The sequence below is a fragment of the Delphinapterus leucas genome, chromosome 7, assembly GCF_059928025.1.
Source record: "Delphinapterus leucas isolate spDelLeu-1000000601 "Yukka" chromosome 7, BTC_Dleu_Yukka2, whole genome shotgun sequence".
Classification (NCBI taxonomy): domain Eukaryota; kingdom Metazoa; phylum Chordata; class Mammalia; order Artiodactyla; family Monodontidae; genus Delphinapterus; species Delphinapterus leucas.
This window is the reverse complement of record NC_143135.1, coordinates 95629343-95648819: the sequence shown is the minus strand read 5'-3', so window position 1 is coordinate 95648819 and position 19477 is coordinate 95629343. Positions and strand designations below refer to the sequence as shown.

The following is a 19477-nucleotide window of genomic DNA, read 5'->3' as shown; positions in this document are numbered from 1 at the left end:
ATGTAGAAAACAAACTTATGGTTACCAGTGGGGGAAAGAGGAGAGAGGGATAAATTGGGAGGTTGGGATTGACATACACACACTACTATATATAAAATAGATAACTAACAAGGACCTACTGTATAGCACAGGGAACTCTACTCAATATTCTATAATGACCCATATGGGAAAAGAATCTAAAAAAGAGTGGATGTATGTATACGTATAACTGATTCACTTTGCCGCACACCTGAAACTAACAACATTGTAAATCAACTATACTCCAATAAAAAAAAATTTTTAAATCATAAATGCAAGGACTGATTAGTTTGACAACACTAACGTTTTAGTAATGATAAATCATAAGAACTACTGAACTACTTTTTCCTTTTTTCCATTTGTTTAAAAAAAATCAATGCAATTATAATACTGTATTATTTTTTTCAACATCCTTTTTATTTTCTTCTTGGTAAACTGCACTTTCATCAACGAAATATCCTTCTTTAGAAACACATCTTGCCTTAAAGTCCCCTTTAATGTATCTAATATAGCTAAACCAACTTTCCTGGGTTGGTGTTTGCATGGTGTATCTTTTTCCATTCTTCTATCTTCAAACTTTCTGTATTCTTACATTTAATGCATGACTTTGTCATGCAGAATATAGCTGGTTTCCTTTTAATTCTGACAATCTCTGATTTTCACCAATTTGACCTGTTTACACTTCAACTATGAAACTGTTATTATTGTAGGTCAAATACTGGCAATTTCATATGGTTCACTTAATAAGTACTGATCCTATAATAAATAATAAAATAATTTACTATTTGTTTCCTATGTATCTCTCCTGTTTCACCTTCCTTTACCTCCCCTTTCTTGCCCTCTTCCGGTTTAAGCATTTTTTTATTTTCCCAATTTTCTCCCCCAACAGCTTGCCAAATATATATTCTTTTACTACTCTTTAAATGAATACCTTAGTAATTATAAAATGCATCTCTGACTCATTAAATCTTATATAAAGTAGTACTTTTACCACTTCCCAGACAACACAAGGAACTTGGGACACTAACTCCATTTACTCTTTTCAAGTTATGTGCTATTACTATCACACATTTTAATTCCATATATCATATAAAGTCTACAAGTCATTATTATTACTATTACTTCTGTTATTATTTTATACGGCCAATATTCATTCACATTTACCCACACAACCCCCCTTCCCAATGCTCTTCACTGCATCTGAAATCATTTTCCTTCAGCCTAAAGAACATCCTTTAGTATTTATTTCCTTTAGGGTATAGGCTGCTGGCTACAAATTCTCCTCAGTTTTTGTTTATCTCAAAACATCTTTATTTTGTAACCACTTTTAAAGGCTATTTTCCCTGGATAAGAATTGGCAGTTATTTTCTGTCATCATTTTATAGCTACAGGCATACCTCGGAGATATAGCAGTTTCGGTACCAAACCTCTGCAATAAAGGGAGTATGGCAATAAAGTAAGAATTGCAATAAAGCAACTCACACAAAATTTTTGGTTCCCCAGTGCATATAAAAGTTATGTTTACACTATACTGTAGTCTATTAAGTGTACAAGACATAGTATTATTAAAAAACAATGTACATACCTTAATTTAAAAATGCTTTATTACTAAAAAATGCTAATCATCAAATGACAACACAGGGTTGCCACAAACCTTCAATTTATAAAAAAACGCATTATCTGTTAAGTGCAATAAAATGAGGAATGTCTTCTAGATGCCACTGTCACTGTTGAAAAGTCAGGCTGTTAGTCTCACTGTTGCTCCTTTGAAGATAAAATGTCTTATTCTGTGGTTGCTTTTAAGATTTCTCTTTGCCTCGGGTTTTCAACAGTTTTACTACGATGTGCCTAGGTGTAGTTTACTCTGGATTTTTCCTGGTGTTTATAGAGCTTCTTTAATTTGGAACTTGATAATTTCTGTCAGTTTTGGAAAATTCTCAGCCAATTTCTCATCAAACATTGCTTTTGCCCCATTCTCTTTCCTCTCTCCTTCTGAACTTCAAGTACTTATACATAAGACCTTTACTCAATATTCCATATGCCTCTCATACTCTTTTCTGTATTCTCCATCCTTTTGTCTCTCAATGCTTCAGTCTGGATTTTTTTTTCTGACTTACCTTCTACCTCACTAATTTTTCCTTCAGCTTTATGCTATTAAACCCACCCACTGAGTTAACAATCAGTTCTTGTGTTTTTCAGTTCTAGAATTTCTATTTCATTATTTACCATTTCAGATCTCTGACAAAATTATCTATTTTATCTTTTTTTTTTTTTTTTTTGCGGTACGCGGGCCTCTCACTGCCGTGGCCTCTTCCGTTGCGGAGCACAGGCTCCGGACGCGCAGGCTCAGCGGCCATGGCTCACGGGCCCAGCCGCTCCGCGGCATGTGGGATCTTCCCAGACCGGGGCACAAACCCGTGTCCCCTGCATCGGCAGGCGGACTCTCAACCACTGTGCCACCAGGGAAGCCCAGAAAGGATTTACTTTTGCTTCTAGCAGTCAGATTTGGCTAGGGACACTAGGAATTCCAGGTCATCTTAATCTAACCCAAAATTGAGAAGATTAAAAAGCTGGGCTTCAGTCTTCAGTGCCTTGTAAAGACTGGTTTACTTCTGTTTCACCCTTACTCCTACAATTCAGGCCCTCAGGGACCCAACCCCAAAACCCAGAGTGTTTCCCAGGGCCCTCCACCTTGGCAGGCCCTAATTCCAATTTTTTGTCCTCCTTGACATGAGCATTTTGAAAACTCTATTCAGCCTCTCAGCTATCACTTCCAGAATCAGCAATGACCTCATGGAAAAGGCAGCCTCAAAAATAAGGCTTACCTCTCAGAGCTTTCCTTATCTTCCAGAACCTGGCCTCTAATTCCTCACTGCCTTCATAGCTCTTCAACATCTTCTAGCTTTTCTAGTTGCCAGCAGTATTATTTGGTTCGAAACAGCCTAGTCTAACAATGGTAGAAGCAGAAGTCTGACTTTTTACTCTTTATTTAATATTTTAAAATGCCTATTTTCTTGCATCACCAAAAGCTCATTATAAACTTTTTAAAGATGTCTAAATGATTCCACTCTATAGACATACCATATCTTAAACCATCCCCTCCACTTTAACATTTATACTGTTTGTAAGTCTTTGCTATTACAAGTATCGCTGTGATGAACATCTTTGGACATTTTATTCTTCTAAACATCAGATTATTTCCTTAGGATAGATCCCCCAGAAGTGGGATCACTAGGTCCACCTGGAACAATTGCAAAATTCCAATTTAATTACTAATGTCTCTTCAAATGATGTAAGACAGTATTAAAATTTTTGAACTAAATATTTTATCCTCTGTACATCATTTCCTGTACTCTTGAAAAAGAGCCCTATATAAGCCTGGCAAATAAAGACAAGCTGAATCAACAAAAATATATGATTTATGAATGTTTTAACAGTGTTTTAGGAAGATGCTCATCCTATCAAGGGTTTCAAGCCAAAAGGGAACAACATAGTCAAGAAAAAAAGACTCTACCTCAGAAGACAGCTATATTCTAAATGCAAGAGAGTTAAGAACTCATACTAATTAAAATAAATAGTACCCAATTTATAAGTATTACATTCCAAAACCTCATTTGGAAGACAGGTATTTATGATTCAGAATATATTTTTACAGAATATATATTTATAATAAAAATATTAAAATGGTAGGTTCTTAAATAGTCCATGGAGGGAGTTAGGGGAGACTGACATTGAGACTAAGAGATCAAGATTCAGCAAAGACTACAAGAGGTATATGATCGAAGGTTTTTATCTTCAGAGAATACTGAGCATGTTTTATATGGAAAAAGAACCAGAAGAGAAAAAGATAAATTAAAAGAAAATGGAAAACGGGATCTACAACACAGCTAGAGCACTAAACACCCAATACCATTAAAAGAAGGGACACCTCCTTCCTTTAAAACAGGAAGAAAGGGAATGAGGACAGGTTTAGACAGACACAGATTCAGAGATATGAAGGCAGTACGTTTAAGAAGACTGCACCTGATTTTGATTTTTCTCAACGTATCCAGTCAACAAATATATATCAGGCACTGGGACACAGAAGTAAAAATACCATACCCCTGAATCTGAGAGGAATCAGGCAATAAACAACAAAAAGGAAATCAACAAGAAAAATATCAGGTTCTATGCAGACAATTAAAATAGAATAATAAGAAAATGCTGGATGACTACTTTAGCACAGCGAGTAGGGAAAGCTTCTCTGAGGTGAATTTAGGCTAAGAGTTAAAATTACAGGAAGGAGCCCGTCATGTAGAATCAGCAGAAGAGTAGCCCAAACAGAGGGAACAACTAATCCAACAGCCCTATGAGAATAGGTTTGGATTTGAGGAATAGAAAGGTCAGTGAGACTAAAGTGTAGAGAGCGAGGTGAAGAGGGTCATTAAGGGAGAGATGTGGAGTATCAGGGAATTAACAAGGAGACAGTATGATGAAGACTAAAATATAAGCTTTTATGTGTTGAATTAAAATTAAAATGTTTTAGTATCTTGACAAGATTACACCAAATAGCCACATCAGAATGTCCTGTTTCAGTCATTTACCTTCAGTAAAGTTCTTAACCTCCGAGCCTCAGTTCTTTTACCTGTAACACAGCAATAACACCCACCTCATAATAAATGTTTATGAAAGGACTGCAGAGTTTCCAATAAAGTAGACATTCAATGCTAGTTCCCTCCCCATTTCCACACAACTCGACCAGGTTTATCTGCAGGTTAGGCAGGAATTATCTATTGAAGACAGAATGTTAGACCTCACATCACCCTTTGTTGACTCCCAGAAACTGACACCCTTATTCCTACCATCTGGCCACACCACAGCTACCCTTCCAAACCTGCATGGTCTCTAACTACTTGGTAACCAAGGAATAGAGAAAAGGCAGCAGGCCACCCAAGAACAGGGTGGCCGACAATCTGCAAAACCTACAGTATCCGCTCCTGCAAAGGTCCAAAACAAGCAGAGCTCCCCCAAATTATTTACATTTACATCCAGAGCTACACATGCCAACCCATAATATATTCTCCCTATTTAAAGGCAAATGCATTAACATTAAGAATTCAGGTTAAAATGCATTATTTGCCTAATACCTCTGGAAAAAAAGGTATACTTCCTTTCAACAACAACGAAACTAAACTAAAATTGCTCTGCCCAACCTACAGTAAGCAATTAATAAACGCTGATTGGGCTTCCCTGGTGGCGCAGTGGTTGACAGTCTGCCTGCCGATGCAGGGAAAACGGGTTCGAGCCCTGGTCTGGGAGGATCCCACATGCCGCGGAGCAACTAGGCCCCGTGAGCCACAACTACTGAGCCTGCGCGACTGGAGCCTGTGCTCCGAAACAAGAGAGGCCGTGACAGTGAGAGGCCCGCGCACCGCGATGAAGAGTGGCCCCCGCTTGCCACAACTAGAGAAAGCCCTCGCACAGAAACGAAGCCCCAACACAGCAAAAATAAATAAAAAATAAATTAATAAACTCCTACCCCCAACATCTTCTTAAAAATAAAATAAAATAAAATAGGGCTTCCCTGGTGGCGCAGTGGTTGAGAGTCCGCCCGCCGATGCAGGGGACACGGGTTCGTGCCCCAGTCCGGGAAGATCCCACATGCCGCGGAGCGGCTGGGCCCGTGAGCCATGGCCGCTGAGCCTGTGCGTCCAGAGCCTGTGCTCCGCAACGGGAGAGGCCGCAACAGTGAGAGGCCCGCGTACCGCAAGAAATAAATAAATAAATAATATAATAAAATAAAATAAATGCTGATTAATGACAATGACCTGAAAAAACATATTACCCCTCATAACAGATTTAAAATATCATGAGTTTTTAAATGTCTCCCAAACACTTGATTAGTTCACATTTTCAAACTACTACCATGTACGTTCCACAAACGTTATCTGTCCCTCCTTAGAATGTGACCTTGTAAAGATCAACTGTAGCTTAAATATCCGCTTTTCTCAAGATCTTTCAGAGACAAATCAATCACATGACCAGGGAAATCAGCACTCCTTAACACTAACACAGACCATAAATTAAGTATACAGGTAGAGCAACTCTTCTGACATTAAAATCTTCTGTAAAGAAAAAAAAAACTTCCCTAAATATTTATAACCTCTAGGGAAAAAGTTTCCAAAAGGCTTTGTGAATAATTCAAGTCAATAGTTAACAAACATCAAAAGCCAAAAGAACCTGCCTTTATTAGTGAATGTTAAATTGGCAGTTTTAGTTAACCTCTGAAGCACAAATGTGCATTCTGAGCTTAAAAAATTCACCAAAAAATTTCCGAAAGATATTTTCCTGCTTAGTCTGTTCTCAATTTTATTTTGCTTTCCAAGTCTTACAATAGCAAAAATGGCTTCCTTTTGTTTACTTCTGCCTGTACATTTACAGCATCACTCAGAACAATGTCAAAAAGAAACATGCTTAGCTCTGGGAAACCAACAGTATCCCTGCACAGCTGCCATATACTCCATTCATAATAGCTTCCTCACTGGCCTAGCTCCTCCTTTTGCTTCTGCCAAGGGCTCAATGGTCAATAGAAAAAATTTGGAAAGCGCTATGATTACAATAAAGAGGAATAAAATTATGTTTGGAAATTGCTAAATTTTTAAAAACAGAAAAGTTACAGAGAACAGTGCCTATGCCTAATTCTGTTCTGAACACAGAATCTTTTCTAACACTAAGGAATTGTATTTCTAACTAGGCAGAAAACTATAAGCATATATGACTGTGAATGACTAAGTATTTTTATCTCTGTAGACCTTAACTTATCCATGGAATCATTTTTCATTTCAAACTTTTTCCTATGTTAAAAAGCATGATTAAAATAAGCACTAAGCTTCAAAAGCAAGTATTCAGTATGGTGAGCTATACATAAAACACATAAAATTTGATTACAGTTTTAAAAGAATCAGTTGCTCAAGAGAACAGGAGGTACAGCAGAAAGGACACCAGGGTAGGAGTCCACAGACCTGGGTCTTAGTCTGGTGACTGACATTAACTGGCTATGTGACCCTGGGCAAGTTACTCATCTCTCTGGGTCTCTCTCCCTCTATAAGTTAAGAGTTAGATCAATTAATTTCTTTTCTTAAAGCTTCAAGTTTTAGAAACTAACCAACTCAGAAACTTGAAGAGATTTAACAGTTTTACAAGTGTAACTACACAGTGAAGCTTTTAAATGAAAACTTATGACAGTTTTTCAAAGAGAAATCAGAAACCCATACTTTTTTTAAAAGAAACATATCATCACTAGGTAATGGCTCCAAGAAAAAAAAGTCTTTTACTTCTAATTACTCTTCTCCATTACTGATTTATCAAAACCCATTCAGGGACTTGAACTGTAATTACTACCCAACGCTTCTCAAATACCTCCCAACACTATTTATTTAAAGCACTATGTCACTTACAACTAATTACCAATCTCATTACTTTCATTTGTCACATTAATTGCAGAAAAAAAAATACAGCCAGTACAATGTAGGAAATTAAATAACCGACATGCGCTAACAGCTTAACCATGCAGTTTTTATACAGGGATTCTGTTTTTAAAAGGAAAATATAATTCTCTTCTCAGACTTACCAGTGCAACTTCAAACCAATACTTAGCATAAACTAGAGATTAAATGATTTTAGCATCATTTTTGGATGTCAGACCCTAATTAAGGCACAACTGTGAATTAGGATATTGTGGAGTTCTCTGCATGGTCTAGTCCCTCCCCAGTCCCAATCCTCTTTCTGGTCTCAAGGATTAAGTAAAGATTTGCCTAATGATTCCCACAGGGGGTTCCCTGATCCCTTTGAACACCTTCAGTTATATCACCAGTTTGCAAGTATGAGGACTGAGTCATCCTTAACTCCCTAGCACCCAGCAAAAAGTTCATGTTCAATGAAACTGTGATGGTGGAAAAGGTGCCAATGTAATTTTCACCTAAAGTAACTAGGAATCAGCTACCATATTTAAATCAACAAACTAGACAAAGATTGTGGATGAAAGCAGACTTTTTGGAAGGCAATGTGCCAATATATACTTTTCAAACTTTAATGTATAATTCCTTTCACCCAGTACATTTCATTTCTAGAAGTTTATTCTAAAGAATGTTTAGCAAATGCATAATAGATAGCCACTGCAGCATTGTTTCTAGTATTAAAAATCAGAAATAACCTATAAGACTATCAATATGAATTTGTTAAATAAACATATATATCCATATTATAAAATCTTATACACCCCTTAAAAAAAGAATTCAGGACTTCCCTAGTGGCACAGTGCTTAAGAATCCACCTGCCAATGCAGGGGACATGGGTTCCAGCCCTGGTCTGGGAAGATCCCACATGCCGCAGAGCAACTGAGTCCGTGCGCCACAACTACTGAGCCTGCACTCTAGAGCCCGCGAGCCACAACTACTGAACCCGCGTTCCACAACTACTGAAGCCCACCTGCCTAGAGCCCACGCTCCACAACAAGAGAAGCCACCGCAATGAGAAGCCCACGCACTGCAACGAAGAGTAGCCCCTGCTCACTGCAACTACAGAAAGCCCGCGCACAGCAACAAAGACCCAATGCAGCCATAAATAAATAAATAAACAAATTTATAAAAAATAATTATTCAGGGAGACCTACATGTAGTATTAACATGGATAGTCTCCATAATGTAGCAAAAAAATTTTTTAATTCTAGAAGCATTTTTGTTTAAAAATCCCACTTTTGCTTAAAAATGTGTAATTTTATAAGTATGTATTACTTTCCAAATTTAAGAACATAATAACATCTTTTAGGGAGGGTGGGAGGGAGGGAGACACAAGAGGGAAGAGATATGGGAACATATGTATAACTGATTCACTTTGTTATAAAGCAGAAACTAACACACCATTGTAAAGCAATTATACTCCAATAAAGATGTAAAAAAAAAAAAAGCAACTGTGGTATGGGGCCTTGCTACTTGAAGTGTGATCCCTGTCAGCAACACAGAATCTCAGGCCCTACATCAGATCTACTCAGACTCTATGTTTTAACAAGATCCCCAGATGATCTGAATTCATGTTAAAGTCTGAGAGGCACTGGCTTATAAGAATCACTTAGAGGGACTTCCCTGGTGGCACAGTGGTTAAGAATCCACCTTCCAACGCAGGGGACACGGGTTCGGGCCCTGGTCTGGGGAGATCCCACATGCCGTAGAGCAACTAAGCCCGTGCGCCACAACTACTGAGGCTGCGCTCTAGAGCCCACGAGCCACAAGTACCGAGCCCGCGTGCCAGAACTACTGAAGCCCGCGCAACTAGAGCCCGTGCTCCGCAACAAGAGAAGCCACCACAACGAGAAGCCCGCGCACTGCAAAGAAGAGAAGCCCCGCTCGCCGCAACTAGAGAAAGCCCGCGTGCAGCAACGAAGACCCAATGCAGCCCAAAATAAATAAATAAATAATCTTTTAAAAAAAGAAAAAAGAATCACTTAGAGTCTGAACAGCAGTTCAAGATCCACATAAAAAAACAAAAGTATTAGTTGGGTGGCTTATGTTACTTAAACTCTCTGAATCTGTTTCTTTCTCATAAGACACATTATTTTGAAATTTTTGCTGTATCACATGTGAAATTGTAAACTGCTCAGCAATATAAGGAATTATTAGAACTTGGTTATCAGTCTTAGTGAGTAAATGCTAAAAAGGCAACAACTTGCTCAAGTCATAAATCTTTCAAGGGCAATGCTATCCATCCAGGCTTCTCGGAGCTGCTTAGAAAAAGGGACTGGAGAGATGGACCCCAAACAGCAGACACTGGTTACCTCTGGAGAGGGCAGTCATTTTGCGGTATGAGAGTAAATGGAGACCTTTACATTTTGTTCTGCATATTTTATGGTTCATAAATTGTTTTTCACAAAGAGTACTACACCTGTGTACTGCTATTCAAAGTAGCTCTAAGAAAGAAGGAGGCAGGAATTAGTATCCCATCCCCCTCAATGAAGTAGCAGTGAGTTGGCCTCATTTTAAGATTTCTTGTGGTTGATCCCAGAGCAGGAGGGAAGGTCAATGGTGGCTGTAAGAAGGCGCCCAAGGCAGAGGAGTCTGCTAAGCAAGACTCGCCACCCATCCCAAAGGTTGCAGAGGGGAGACGCAGGGTCATTGCTGATTTAGGAGTTTCTATGGCAGTGACATTCCATCTCCTAGGGCTTGAATCCCCAGTGGGTGTGTATCACCAATACCATCACTGCACCCCTTTCCCCTCCTCCTTTTGGAAGCTGCTGCAGGAAGGAACATTGTGGGGACAGAGCTGAGGCTGGCTTCCAGTGCTCCTGGTTGACTACTCCCACCTATTTCCTTCCAGCACAAAATGTGCTAATCATGAAAACATTTCACAATGACTTGCTTGTTATAATCCCCCTCTTCCAACAAACCTAATGATCAGAATTAATTCTAAGATCAGAATTAACAACTTCACTGGAAAATGTGATTGAAATTTAGGCTCAGTTTTCAAACTAATGCTTAGTCCATTTTTCTTTTAATGCTCTAGGTTAGTCATTAGGGGGGTGATTTTCATAGTATAAACATTATCCGTATGTTTGACTATAACATGAACTCCACTGAAAGTGAAGACTTGGGGACCAATCTGCCCATGTGTATACAGCCAACAAACAACATATTAAAAACAGGTTGTACTACAGCAAGGGTCACCAAAAACTTCAACCAAAGCCATGAAATGAACAGGGCAGATTACGTTCTTCCCTGGCCTAACCCTACTTTTATTCCATATACCCTTCAAAATTTCTATCATGAATCACATGAAATGCTCAGTGAGCTCACATTTCATACGGAACTAGGGAGAATTTTACATCCCTTGGGGGAATTTTTAATAGGCATGAAAACAACACAACCTTTTTGTTTACAATGACTGTATATTACCCTTATAACCAAAAAAGGTAAAACTACTTTTAGTAAATGTTACTTTAATTCAACACTCAAAAAAGACAAAAAAAGATTCCCTACCTGATCCTCCTAATTAATCACACAGAAAATGTGGGAACATGTTTTGATCTCATTTTACTTTGTTAAAATGTTTGCACTTCATTCAGCACGTACTATGTGTTAGGCACAGGAACTGATGTTAAGACAGTCTTGGGACTTCCCTGGTGGCGCAGTGGTTAAGAATCCGCCTGCCAGTGCAGGGGACACATGTTCGAGCCCTGGTCTGGGAAGATCTCACATGCCACGGAGCAACTAAGCCCGTGCGAGACAACTACTGAGCCTGCGCTCTAGAGCCCACGAGCCACAACTGCTGAGCCCGCACGCCTAGAACCCGTGCTCCGCAACAAAGAGAAGCCACTGCAACGAGAAGCCCGCACACCGCAACGAAGAGTAGCCCCCGCTCGCCACAACTAGAGAAAGCCAATGCACAGCAACGAAGAACCAGTGCAGCCAAAAATAAATTTTAAAAAAAGACAAAGCCTTGATCCTGAAGAGCTCTAGTGGAGGGAGAGACAGATGAAATAAAAAGTGGTAAATGCTATCACTTTTTTTTTTAATGAATCCCAATACCTTTATTTTTAATCACAAATTCCTGGGTGACTAAAATTCCTAGAGTTAAAATTAAATTGGGAAGGGGCTGACTACCAGAAAATAAATACCTACTTTATTAATACAATATCAACAGAAAGGGTTTCCAATTTTCAGAAGAAAAATAACATGAACCAGCACCACCTGGTGGGTGTTACAAGATGAAATGCCCACATTTATTGTATTGAGAGCCCCCCACCACACTGCAGATGTTTCATCAAGGACAGCTGCCATCAGAGCTGAATGGCATGAATTAAGTGCAATGGGAGAATAACGTGTACAAACTTCCATGATAACCATGCAAAGTAACCAGTCCACATAATTTGAAGAGACACAAACCCTTAATTTAAAAGAAGAGATTTCTTTTAATGGTACTAGTTAAACACCACGTTAACATCATTCAAGAGAACATCTACTTTGCCTGAGTGTGTGAATGGCGGGCGTGAGAGAGTGTGTGTGTGCGTGTGTGAGAATTGCTGTTGTATACCTACACAGGTCACTTTCTGAAAAATGACTTTTGTTATCAAGACTTTGTTGTATACCTGAGAAGTTACTGCATGGAGGAAATAACTAAGCCTTAGGAGCTGGGTAATCCTGGATTCCAAGTCAAGCTCCCCTATTAACTAGGTTACATAACCTCTCTGAGGCTAAGTATCCATAAAATAGGGATGATACCGCCAAAGAACTACTGAAAGAAATAAATAAGTTTAATGTAATTAAAAATGATTCCCACCCCCATACCTTTTCCTTTCAGAATTCCTTTGGGGCACACAAAGCAGTTTAACAAATATTTACAACGCACTTACTATTGTGTAAGGCCTTGTGACTGGACACTGCAGGACATAAAGACATTACAGTTGCTGTCCTCGTGGAGTTTACAATCTTCAGAGGTTAAGATAGAGAAGAAATATGTACATGATGTTTAAACTTAAGAGATCCCATATCACTTTGAACACACAGTCACTTATCACTACAATGTAATCTCCTGGAATGTAAGAATTTACACCTAGCACTACTATGCTCCTGATTTAGTGAGCGTGCAAGCATAGGAAGAAAGGTAAGAAGAAAGGGAGAAAAGAGTCCAATGAAATACACTGATTCATAAATTCTATTAAGTGCATCTTATTTCCAAAATACGGGAAGTTCCTTAAGGTGCTTTTTTTTAGGGCAAGCAGGAGAAGGTAGGTAGCAGAAGGATTATCTTTTTACAATGCTTTTTTAAACCCATGCTTTAAAGGAAAGCATTTTTCCCATAAATTATAGCCCATTAAATAAATGAACACCTGGGATTCCCTGGTGGCGCAGTAGTTGAGAGTACGCCTGCCGATGCAGGGGACATGGGTTCGTGCCCCGGTCCGGGAAGATCCCACATGCCTTAGAGCGGCTGGGCCTGTGAGCCATGGCCGCTGAGCCTGTGCGTCCGGAGCCTGTGCTCCGCAACGGGAGAGGCCACAACAGTGAGACGACCACGTACTGCAAAAAAAAAAAAAAAAAAAAAAGAAAGAAAACAAACAACGAACTCCTTAAGGTTTTACTAACATAAGCTAATTTAAAATAAAAACATAGCATGGACCTAAAATACTGCCAGCATAATGCTCTACTTCAGAAGTGGACAAACTACAGCCTGCAGCCTTTTTTGTACACCTGCAAGATAAGAATGGTTTTTACTTTTTTTTTTTTTTTTTTTTGCGGGTACGCGGGCCTCTCACTGTTGTGGCCTCTCCCGTTGCGGAGCACAGGCTCCGGACGCGCAGGCTCAGCGGCCGTGGCTCATGGGCCCAGCCGCTCCGAGGCATGTGGGATCTTCCCGGACCGGGGCACGAACCCGTGTCCGCTGCATCGGCAGGCGGACTCTCAACCACTGCGCCACCAGGGAAGCCCAGCTTTTACATTTTTAAAGAGTTGTAAAAACAATAGGAAGAATATAGTGGGCTTCCCTGGTGGTGCAGTGGTTAAGAATCCGCCTGCCGATGCAGGGGACAAGGGTTCGATCCCTGGTCCCACATGCCGCGGAGCAACTAAGCCCATGTACCACAACTACTGAGCCTGTGCTCTAGAGCCCACGAGTCACAACTACTGAGCCCGCGTGCCTACAGCCCGTGCTCCACAATGAGAGAAGCCACCGCAATAAGAAGCCCACGCATTGCAACAAAGAGTAGCCCCTGCTTGCGGCAACTAGAGAAAGCCCGTCTGCAGCAATGAAAACCCAACACAGCCAAAAATAAATAAATAAAATAAATTTATTTTAAAAAAAAAAGAATATAGGACTGCATATGTGGCCAGCAATGCCTAAAGTATTTACTATCTGTCCTGTGACAGAAAGTTTGCCAACTCCCACTCTACTTCATAACGGAATTTTGAGTCTCTCACTAAATTAAATACCTTGATACTTCTACATTTACATTCAAGGCAATTTATATGATTGCTCTCTCCACTCCCCTGCCCTGCTGTCTCTTTACTTACTAGCCACTTTCTTCACATGCAAGTATTCTCACAAATATTAATTACAATATACCGAGGTGGCAAAAAAAAAAACCTAGAGGCTGACCACGTCTTCTGTTTAATAGCAAGCATTCTAGCACAAGCATTTTTCCAAGAATGAGTTTAAGTTCTGCAATGGAATAGTAAATTGGGCCTATGTCGACCAGAACCCATGACTTATGCCAACTTCTCCATCCGTATACATCCAATATTGGAGAAGAGGAGACAGTTCCCAGGGCTAAACCAATAAACTGACTAATAATAGGCTGGGATAATATTCACCTAGCTTCAATGACAAGGTTAAAACAGATATGAGATGGTGACTTAGAGCTGACGTCAATAAATGTGTGGGACATCTATAGATCTGACACTAAGTTCTTCTCCACTTATATCATATGGCATAAAGTCAAGAAGGGTTAGTGATACATTTAAGACTTTCAACAATAAAGTGAAAAAAGAGAACATCTATGCTCTAAACAGCAAGAGTAAAAGAGACGGTGCAATCTAACAACACTACAGAATTAGTCAGAAAATCTAGAAAGCAGTATGAACCTACTGGACTAATACATCAGAAAGAACTATTTTCATTTCAGCACAACCAGTAATATGTGATATGGGGCAAAAAGTACTAAAAATCATTTTCCAAAACAAGCAACACCTGAATAAAACATTCCTTTCCCAACGCTAGAATGGAAAAGCTAGAAGCCTACTTTCCTTGAAACTACCGAAACCTGAAAAGCATTGACTCAAAACTGAGAGGTCTTTATACTTCCCAAATAATTAAACATTCTGCAGAAGAAACCATAATCCAATACACACTCTTTAAAGAGATGAATGAGAAAGACTTAAGGGGAAATCTTATTTTAAGGACTACGCTACATAGACTCAAAAGTTTGATAAAAAGTTTATTATTTTTAAGGAGAGGTCTCTAATCAATATGATTTTGATACATCGCATGTTGATACAATGAGAAACTAATTAGAAATGCAAATATTTTTTCATTCTAGGAGAAACTTTTTAAGTCATTAACTCTACATCCCTAAAATGCAAACCTACAATCTTCGGATTTTGAATATATTCCATATATATTTTCAAGGTGTCAATGCATTTAAAATTTCCTTTATGCCTAACTTTCTTTAATGGTTTTATTACAATTTCTAATAATGAAATTAGCATTATAACACCAATATACTCAACATACAAATACTCGTTTATTAATTACCACACCAATTACTTAACATGAGAAAAACCAGCAGTGAAAAAGTAGCTTCTGAAACCACAGGTATGCACTACAGGAGTGCTAACTCATACACGGGACTTATTAAGAATTTATATAGCACACTTATATTTGCCAAGTGCTTCACAGTCACTTTTATTAGCTGTTTCTAGTGCAAAACAATCCATGAAGAACTTTACAGAAGAGGAGCCTAGGCCCAGAGAGGCACCAAAGAAAAACAATTTTACTCTGGAGGAAATAACACCATTCTCTTACGATCTATGCCTGATCCTTCTAATAATCACCTTTCATCTGCAGAATGAATTTTGCAAAAATAAGTTATTAACAAATGTGAAAAATAGCAAGGAAATATTGAATTCTCTGGAACAAGCCATTAGACTGTTTAAACGCTTTTAAATACTTGGGACTAACTACTATGTTTCATTATACAGACACAACTATAAGGAAGTAAAATCCTCTCGAATGCCAAACTTAAAGTGGGGTTATTTTTCACACTTGCTAAAAAAAAAAAGAAAGTAACCAAAGCAGCTCATCTAACAAGTTTAAAGTCAGGTTCCATAATAAGGAGTCAGGTTCTGTTACCAAAAAAAGTAGAACCCAACGAAAAGCAGTGTGTGTGTAAGGAGGAAGTTCTGGAAGAAGTCAGAATCTGCTGCCTAACCCGCTCAGTCAACGTATCTCTCCTAAAATAATGGTTATGACCAGAACTTGTGGTTTAATCAGTGCATATCTATCTCAGCACCAGCAACGGATCCCATTCAATGTTTTGGAGGAGAAAAACTTGAGCCAGCGCTAGATGTGGAGGAAAGTTCCTTCCTTGGCTCATTTAAACACCCCCCATTTATTTTCTCTTGGTGTTGCATCTTAATGAGAAGAAAAAAACAGAAACAAAAACTATACGCTCACCTAGAGCGCAGTTTGCCTGCGGAGTTGTCAGGACCCCAGGTCTCTCGACCAGAGCCCGTAAACCTAATTCCCTAGTCAGAGCTCATCCAGCTAACAGTCCCAGCCGGTAAATCAAGCGCTCTTCCTCACCCCCTCCCTCCTATTTCCCGGGGCCAATTCCGTGACCCACATCCCTACACCCTACACAGAGCCGCAAACTCTGCACCCCCATTATACTTCCTCCCTGGTGGCTCCCCAGTTACCCTTCACCCCAGCCGCCACCCCATCTTTGTCTCGCAACCCCAAACACACATCTCAACGTTCCCTCACTCCCAACCGCAGCCCTTCCCCCACCGCCGACCCCCATCCTCCAGGTCTCCTCCCCACCCCCATATTCCCCACCCCTGCGCCCCGTCACCCCAGCTCCTCGCCTCCCCAGCCTCGCATGACCCGTCCCCTCCCCCAGCTTCCTCTGTCCCTTCCTTCCAGTCCCTCGGCCCCTCCGCCCACGCCCACCCCTGCTCCCGCGGGTCCTCTGCAGGCCTTTCACCTTGTCCATGAGCTTCCAGCACTTCTCCACCATCTTCTTGTCCACGGTCCCCGGAGGGTGGGGGCTGAGGTGGTGGTGGTGGTGGTGGTGCGGCTGGAAGGCGTCCTTCATGAGCCCGATCAGGCCTCCCGAGCCCGAACCCCCGGAGCCGCCGCCGCCCCCGGCCCCAGAGCTCTTTTTCACATTGCCGGCCATAGCCCGGGGAGGGTTAGGGGCCCAGCCGCGTCCGCCGGCTCCGCTTGGCTGCAAGTGAGGGAAAGAAGGAGGGCGTGAAGGAGGGGCCTCTCCCGGCCGCCGCCGTCACAGCCGCCGGCCGTCCGGGCGGAGGGAGGGGCGGTCGCGGGGAGGGGAGTGGGCGGCGCCGGGAGCGTGGGTCCGCGCGGGCGCGCCCCTTCAGAGAGCGCGAGCCCGGGGGAGGGAGGAGCGCGCGGAGCCGGCGGCCGCGTCGGGACTGGGGAGCGACCCCTCCTGCACCACCCCCTCCCGAGCCACAGCTCCCGGAAAGCTGCGGCCAAGTTTCCGCGCCGTCTCCCCCGCCCCTACCGCGAGGTGGGGGGGCGCTGCCCAGGCGGAACCTTCGCGCTGCGCCCCCTGCTGGAGGAGCGGGGAAAGGGCGGGGCGGGGTCTAACGTGGAGCCTGCGCACTAGGCAGAAGCCGAGCCCTCCGTGTTCCTTGTGGGTTGTGGGATGACCCTCCTGGAGGCGGTCATTGGGCTATTTAAATTAAGACAGGTGGCCATAGAAAGAATCTGAACTTCAAGTCTTTACCCCACACCTGACAAATGAGGAAAATGAACTTAAAGCTGTTTGCTTCTTAACACTGTGGGAGAAAAAGGGAAATTTTTTCCCCACTCCTTAGTGTTTTAAACTAGTTAAGTCAGGACCAAGGACAGGAATGTGAATGCTGCGGATTGTTGCATCCTGATTAGACCCCAGAAAGGCTTGAGACACTTAGGCCTCGAGCTCTTCTTCCAGGCCCTTTGACCCTTCTGAAAACAAAACACTTACCCCTTTTTTTGCTTTGAACACAAGTTCCTTTTCTGGAAATTGAATATGTACTTAAGATTCCCCTGCGCAGCACACTGCACCACAGGTGGGCACTGCCAGCATCAAGCCCTGACCACAGAAACCTTGAGCTTCAAGCCCTGGCCTGAGGTGTCCTCGCTCCTCCCAGGGAACAGTAATGCGGTTCCCAGTCACTTCCACTTTTCTAGTCTCAAAGTTCCGCTGGAAGAACTTTGAAAAAAAGAATCCCTCTCCCAAAGAAGGAAGTGCCCTGCCCCAATTTGCTAATTCTGAGCCTCAGCTTTGGGAGTATGCAGGCCCTGGTGTCTCAATAAGTACTCACTTCCTCCTTAGATTCCCCACCTGGCTCTTCTACAAAGCTCTTGACTGATTAGGGAATTAAGCTTATCAAACAGTCCTGTAAGAGGGGAAAAAATATCCTTGTCTGCAATTCAATGGCCTGTATCTAAGATTGATTGCGGAGTCAAAATTATCATTTCCTATCAGTAGAATTTCCCTTAGTCAATTCCTACCTAGAAAGAGTTAAAATGTCTAAAGAAAACATATAGGCAAAGCTCTTAGATAATTGTCAAAACTTCCCATCCCTAGTGCATCCACCCTTAGTTGCAGGCTCTCCTTCCCTCTCCCTTGGTCTACTGAAACCTTTTCCTCACTGATTTCCCTGCCACCTCCAATCCACGCTGCCACCAGACCAGTGTTCCTAACGTATAGGTCTGACAGCATAAAACCAAACAAAACAAAACACTTTAAACACTCCCCATTGCCTCCTGAATGAAATTAACAGTTACGATCTAACTCCAAACTACCTTGCAGTTTTGTACTACTCCAGTACATATATCCCATGCTGGGTGACTCACCAACTCACAAAATACCACAATTCTTTCTTTTTTCATCACTATTACTCAGAGCATTCCCTCTGCCTAAAGAGTGCTACTAAAGTCCAATCCATTTTTTTATACTCAACTCAAATATTGTCCTCCTTACCAGACAGTCCTCCTCTAAATTTCCATAACCATCTATTTCTCACCTGCCACACATTAATTTATGCTATATTGTCTTATCGACTTTGGTTTTCCACAGTACCTAGCACACTATAGACATGCAAGGGTACTATTTCCCCTCGTAGTCAAATCCTAGATTTTATGGAATATAGGTTAAGAAATTAACCCTTGGAGCTGTGTATGAGCTTGTAGGTCATTTTCACAATGTACATCATCATTGTACATCTCTGGCTTGGTTTAAGGCTTCCAATTTGCATTATGTTCAGTATGGTCTGTATAGAATGGAACTGTAAAATTTGCACTCTTTTTCTGCTGTAGTAAGCCATATTTCTTTTTTATTTATTTATCTATTTATTTATTTTGGGCTGCGTTGGGTCTTTGTTGTTGCGCACGGACTTTAGATGGGGCGAGCAGGTGCTACTCTTCGTCGTGGTGTGCGGGCTTCTCATTGTGGTGGCTTCTCTTGTTGCGGAGCACGGGCTCTAGGCACGTGGACTTCAGTAGTTGTGGCACGTGGGCTCAGTAGTTGTGACTCGCGGGCGCTAGAGCACAGGCTCAGTAGTTGTGGCGCACGGGCTTAGTTGCTCCGCGGCATGTGGGATCTTCCTGGACCAGGGCTTGAACCCGTGTCCCCTGCTTTGGAAGGCAGATTCTTAACCACTGCGCCACCAGGGAAGCCCCATATTTCTTTTAATATATGATGACC

The 19477-nt window shown here is 41.4% G+C and overlaps 1 protein-coding gene across 1 annotated transcript in view; it reads right to left on the bottom strand.

The window, feature by feature from the left end:
* CBL (Cbl proto-oncogene) overlaps positions 1-17201 on the bottom strand; it is an 88287-nt gene extending 71086 nt beyond the window's left edge. Inside the window, exon 1 of the mRNA XM_022560422.3 lies at positions 16745-17201. Coding sequence (XP_022416130.1) covers positions 16745-16939 — 195 coding nt within the window. The 5' untranslated portion in view covers positions 16940-17201. The remainder of the gene's footprint in view (positions 1-16744) is intronic.
* Positions 17202-19477: the final 2276 nt, after the last annotated feature.